This window comes from Sinocyclocheilus grahami, unplaced genomic scaffold (assembly GCF_001515645.1).
Source record: "Sinocyclocheilus grahami isolate Dianchi unplaced genomic scaffold, SAMN03320097.WGS_v1.1 scaffold383.1, whole genome shotgun sequence".
Lineage (NCBI taxonomy): Eukaryota > Metazoa > Chordata > Actinopteri > Cypriniformes > Cyprinidae > Sinocyclocheilus > Sinocyclocheilus grahami.
This window is the reverse complement of record NW_015505562.1, coordinates 648,945-655,111: the sequence shown is the minus strand read 5'-3', so window position 1 is coordinate 655,111 and position 6,167 is coordinate 648,945. Positions and strand designations below refer to the sequence as shown.

Genomic DNA, 6,167 nt, shown 5'->3' with positions numbered 1-6,167 from the left:
CCACAATGAAACAGAATCATATGTAGATGAAAAGTGTTTTAATCATAGCTCAGCCATTCAAGTTTGAATTTGGCCATAAACAAGTGAACACATTAAAGACGTATGTGCTATTTTCTAACCTTTGAAGCAATAATTCAAAAGTAACCACCCAAAAAAAAAAAATAGACTAGCCAATTAAAAAAGTTCATTGTTCACCCCTCCAAAACATATCTGAGAGATTAACCATCAAGATGTTAACATGGGCTTTATGAGAAACACAAGTCGCCATTAAAGACAATCTGAAGGCGCAATGATCCGCAGACGCCAGTGAACTGTATTTTTGAACCTGGACGTCATAACTGTGAGCTCGGCCAAACCACTTATTAAAAAGAAAGAGGCCACGGCTATAAAGACAGAAGGCGAGGAGCTTGTTATTTTTCTTTCGGGGAGGTGAACAGGAAAAAGATCAATGGTTGTGGTGGCGTCTTTTGCCACAACTATGGCACTCTGTGGCATTAAAAAACTGCTCGAGAAAAGATATTATCGAAGCGTCAGACTTTGAAGCGAACGCCAAGAATAATTTCCCACATATAACATTCCCCACTGAAACCACACATTGCTGTGCTACTAAACACCCCTCCCAGCCCGGCTCACACTCGCTGCATATTCCTCCAGAGAGAAGTGCTGCTTCATCTACTGCCCAATTAGAGACTGATGAGTCAAATAACTTGCTTCTGGCCTCTCAAGAACCACAAAAGGTACTTTATTCCCGTAAGGCGTGAATACTGTAAAACATTCCTTCCGCAATAAAGCTACAGAGCTGATGATCATGAACCATAATTATGGGAATGAGGGAATGTAACACCGCTGCTGGAAAAAAAAATTGTTATGTGGACATAATTTGGAGGTAACTTCACCAAGGCAATGAAAAAATAAATAATAATGAAAAAAAAGCTGAGGTTCTTCTCAAATGCCCTAAAAATGTCGGTCGCACTTTACAGTAAAGTTTCATTAGTTAACACTGGTTAATGCACTAACATTTGTTACAGTCTTTATTAAGGTTTGCCAATATCAGTTAATACAAATAAAACTGATCATTGTTAGTTCATGTTAACTCAGGTTCATTAAATAATATTAGCAAAAACTATTTCTGATTTCAATAATGCATAGTAAATGAAATTACCATTAACTCAGATTTATAAATGCTTTTAGAAGTATTTTTCATCGTTAGTTCGTGTTAACTAATGTATTTACTTATTGTTAACAACTGGAATCGTATTGATTCCAAGATGACACTGTGTTTGAACAAAATAAGACCAAATCAAACAATACAATAAGATTAAAAATAAATAAATACATAAAGTCATGAGGCACAGAGATGTTAACAGATATTTTACTGTGAAATTATCTAAGTATTGATAAAAGTACTTATAAATAACCAGAAGGAACAAACTGATTTGAAGTATTTTAAGGAAAATCGTAAAATATTAGGGAGCTAAAGATGACTTTAATTTTCCAGAGTTAAAATAATCATTATATATGACTACCAGAAGAAAAAAAAAACAGTTTTGTGAATTTAGTATTTTGTCATGTCATTACATTGCTTAGAGCATTAGAATAAATTTGAAAAAAGATTTTTTTTGAAAAATGATATTTTATTCATACGTTATGCCATGTCCTCTGTAGAGTTAGATTTCCAATTAGATTTCTGTAAACAAAAATAAAGGTAGAACTGCCACCTTAAAGTTCACATATGAACTAAAATTACTAAAAAGCCTAAATTTGTATAAATATTTTTACATTTTTTGTTTTCGAAGTAACCTGAAGGACGAATTAAAAATCCTTTTAGGCCAATTTTCAGAAACCTACTTTATAAATGTAACTTTAAGTTGTTCCATCCATATCAATAAACATTCATTTAGATTTTCTATTTAAAACAACAATAATGGGGATAATAAATCAATAAAATATATTTTAAAGAAATATTTTGCTAGGGTTCAAACTGACTGGAAACTGTCCTTCAAGTAAAATAATAAAAATAAAAAATACAAACTTAGATCCTTTTACAGATGAATATCTATCCCACAATAAAGTTGTTTAGTACATCATCTGTGTTAAGACAGTGCATCTCTTCACTGCCGAGTCAAAACATGTCCAAACAAACCTTGTGAGGATCTCTGACTCTCAGTCGCAAAGGCTCAGCAACTCTTTTGAGTCGTATGTAATAACTGGTAACTGTCTGTCTGTGATGCCACTTTGTGCTTCCACTTTCATATTCACAATCTTTATTTTCCAGCGATTATTGTCCATTGGTGAGCGAATGAGACCAAACACTTTCTCAAAAATCCCAAGGCAGGCATTGTCACGGTGGATGGTCCCGGCTATGGCCACTAACACCAGTCCATGAGCTGAAGATATACACTTTAACCCTTGACCCTCCAAGTTTGGGCAGAACAACAGATGCTCTTGTCCTGCAAAAGCATGAAGCCGCTGGCTGACCAGCTCTGCCCCATTGAACTCATCGACCTGCCGCTCTCCAGAACATAAGAGAAGCCGAAGTCTCACATCCTGCCAGAAATGCTGAGGACCCCAATCTTGAGCCGGCTGCCCTTGAGTGGGGTTCTGAGAGTTCAGAAGAGCGAAGAACCACTGGCAAAACTGTTTTCCCAAAGCTGGAAGGTCTGACAGACCATCTCCAACATCTTCTGAAACCAATGTGTTCTTCTCACGCTTTGAGATCTGTTAGAAATATCGACCAGGTCAAAATACAACCTATAAAACCACTAAAAAGTGATACTCAGCGCAAGGTTCATATGTTTTTTCAGGGTTCAGTTTTTAAAGAATGAAATTTAAGCACTTTTTGTTTTATAAAATGAAATTACTTTGACGTTCACTACAGTTCAGACGATTGGGTTTAGTAAGATTGTTTTTTTTCTTTAAGAAATTGTTACTTTTATTTAGCAAGGTAAAAAGAAATAGAATATTAGATATGAGCATATTAGAATTATTTCTTTAGGATCATGTGACACTGGAAACAGGAGTAATGGCTGATGAATAAAGCAATAAGCCCCAAGAAGCCGTGGTTTACAGTGAATTTATAACAGCTAAGGGGCGTTAAAATCCCCATTAGCTGTTATAAATTCACTGTAAACCACGGATTCACAGGGTTTATGGTTTTTATAAAACGGTTATTCCATATTACGCAGTTAGGTTTCACAAAAAAACTAACAAATAAAGTGTAACGATATTAATAAAAACAGCATTCTTCCGCCAAACAATGTAGTTCCTCAGAAACAGTAAACAAAGGTGTATGTTTATAGAGTAATTTACAACAGCTTCGAATGCGGCTCAGCCAATCAGAATCACGGAACTATCCGTTTTATAAATTACATTTTAGAACATATTAAAATAGAAAAGTTATTTTCATCTGTAATAATATTTCACATTATTACTGTTTATACAGAATTGTCATTTCATTTTCAAGTAAATGCAGTCTTGGTGAGCATAAGACTTCTTTCATAAACATTAAAAAGGCTTACCGACCCTAAACTTTTGAAGGCTAGTGTATTTTTAATACCTCTTTCCAAGCATTTAGAACACACCCTGTACAGCAATCTTTTCAAATTACAAGTTCTGTCAATCATATATTTCGTGGTTTCATTTTATTGGCCGCAAAGTCCTGCCTATTTAACAGCTCATGCAATCCATAAACAGATAAGCTGGGCATCCAGGTGGGGTAAAATACAGTGCATTACATCAATGTTTAATATATGATCAGATTCAAGATCTACACAAACATGATACAGAAGCAAAAATTATGCATTTAAAGATCTTTGCCCCATTGAAATGTTTAGAGTGTCAGGCAGTGTACATGATGGGTGGGATAAATGCAATTTAAAATAGAAATTCTATGATTAAAAAAAGAAGAAAAGAAATCAATGATTTAACTAACTCCCATAAACCTCTACTGAAGCCCAGCTTTAGTGGCGCTCTTTAGGCTGTGGCATTATTTAACCTTCATTCATAAAAATAAAATATTCAAATGCACAAAGAGTGATACATTATTATTCCACGCCCCCCTAAAACGGCTCGTTCTAACACGCCCCCACATATCTACCTCACTATGTGGAAATATTTGCATAATGCCGCCCAAATGTGCACGCAAAGAAAGAAGGCGTGAGAGAGCAAGAGAGAGAGAGAGAGAGAGAGAGCAAGAGAGAGAGCGAGAGCGAGAGAGCAAGAGAGAGAGCGAGAGCAAGAGAGAGAGAGAGAGCAAGAGAGAGAGCAAGAGAGAGAGCAAGAGAGAGAAAGAGAGAGCAAGAGAGAGAGAGAGCAAGAGAGAGAGAGCGAGAGCGAGAGAGCAAGAGAGCGAGAGAGCAAGAGAGAGAGAGCGAGAGCGAGAGAGAGAGAGCAAGAGAGAGAGAGAGAGAGCGAGAGAGAGAGCAAGAGAGAGAGCAAGAGAGAGAGAGCAAGAGAGCAAGAGAGAGAGCAAGAGAGAGAGAGAGAGAGAGAGCGAGAGAGAGAGCGAGAGAGAGAGCGAGAGAGAGAGCGAGAGAGAGAGCGAGAGAGAGAGCGAGAGAGAGAGCGAGAGAGAGAGCGAGAGAGAGAGCGAGAGAGAGAGCGAGAGAGAGAGCGAGAGAGAGAGCAAGAGAGAGCGAGAGAGAGCGAGAGAGAGCGCGAGAGAGAGAGAGAGCGAGAGAGAGAGAGCGAGAGAGAGAGCAAGAGAAAGAGTGAGAGAGAGAGAGAGCAAGAGAGAGAGCAAGAGAGAGAGAGCAAGAGCAAGAGAGAGAGAGAGAGAGAGAGAGAGAAAGAGAGAGAGGCTTCATCACTGTGTCTGTCACGCGACTCTGTTCCCCTTTCGGGCTCTGTCTTTACATTTATTTTGAAAGATGAAGCTGTGATTATGGTAAGGGGCGTTACATTTCCGACGAGTGCTTGCGGTGTTCGGCCAATCACAATGCACTGGGCAATGCACATTAAAGCATGTCAACATATTCTGTTACACCAAATACACAAAATAATGATCTTTAAGAAAGCATCATATGACCCCTTTAAAGTGTTTAATGTCAACACACTATTATATTATAATAAACTAATTAAATTAAATTAATACTGTAATACAGTTACACTTGTTTTAATTGCTACTGTGATGTATAAATACTTTAAACTATATTACACAAAGTAATATACAAGTAATTTCAATTAAACAGTTGTACATTAACAATGTGAAATAGGGGAGAATTATGCTTAACTGCCATGGAAATAACATGAAAATAAATCCTTAATGCTCCTTAAAATAGGCTTAATTTGTCCCTTTTTCTGACTGCGGTGCATAATACCACCCACACATGTTTTGGACAGATTGTGTTCAGAGATCCCCTCGCGACACCTACCTCGCCAGATGCCCAGTGCTCAATGGTTCTCCTGGTCAGCTGCTGTTTATCACTATTAGGGGGCATAGCAACTCCTTCTTTGGCAAGATACTTAAAAATGACATCCCGGTGCACCTTCTTTCTCTTGAGGAGCTCCTCGGCATCTTGTGAGTAAGATATGATGGCCTCAATGGCCTCTGTTGATCAGGAAATACGACTCTGACAGACTGACAACATGCATAGCTCATACAAAGATACTTATTATAACCGGACATAATACAGAAAAGTAACAATTGCCCGGTGTCGTTGCCATCAGACACGGGCAATGTTTACAGAAGAGCCTGGAAAATGGTTAGCTTTACAGTGCTGTCTTACCTTGCGTGCTCTCTACAGCGATCAGCCGATTCGTTACTGTATCTTTAAGGGCGAACAAGTCGTCCAGGGGTAATAATCTCAACAGTTTTCGACAGCCACTTTGCTCTTTCATTGACAACTTTGACATACTTACACAACTTATGTCAAGCTACACAGCTTCCACCGCGGCTCTGCGACATGAGAAAGTAGAACAAGCAGATGCTTCCGTTGTTGTGAAGCACCACAGCGCCTCCACAGTCCAGAGAAAGGTGGTGCAACAACCGTCCCGTCAAAATAAAAGTTCAAGGCGTCCTTATTCACAAATGCAACCAAAAACGTCGGTCCAGTCACGATCCAGTTACAGGACCATTGACTCTTACCAGCCGGTATTTTACTGAATACAAAAAAATAATAAAAAAAATACATATGTGCCACAAATATTCCCTATCCAAATGAATTACT

General features: G+C 38.1%; 1 protein-coding gene across 1 annotated transcript; it reads right to left on the bottom strand.

Annotated features, from left to right (window-relative positions):
* Positions 1–1,655: 1,655 nt before the first annotated feature.
* On the bottom strand, positions 1,656–5,955 carry LOC107549925 (uncharacterized protein C3orf38 homolog). The gene is made up of 3 exons (XM_016231111.1): positions 5,727–5,955; positions 5,373–5,548; positions 1,656–2,718 (listed from the first exon to the last, which is right to left on the bottom strand). Exons 1-3 carry the CDS (start codon positions 5,851–5,853, stop codon positions 2,164–2,166), a joined length of 858 nt encoding a protein of 285 aa, XP_016086597.1. The 5' UTR covers positions 5,854–5,955; the 3' UTR covers positions 1,656–2,163.
* Positions 5,956–6,167: the final 212 nt, after the last annotated feature.

Bases quoted from the DNA above. Each gene is read 5' to 3' on its own strand.
- LOC107549925 (XM_016231111.1), bottom strand. From the start codon at position 5,853: ATGTCAAAGTTGTCAATGAAAGAGCAAAGTGGCTGTCGAAAACTGTTG. The intron at 5,549-5,726 runs GTAAGACAGCAC...CCTGATCAACAG, and splicing joins CGCTGTAGAGAGCACGCAAG to AGGCCATTGAGGCCATCATA. The intron at 2,719-5,372 runs GTAGGTGTCGCG...TATTTCTAACAG, and splicing joins AGCACTGGGCATCTGGCGAG to ATCTCAAAGCGTGAGAAGAA.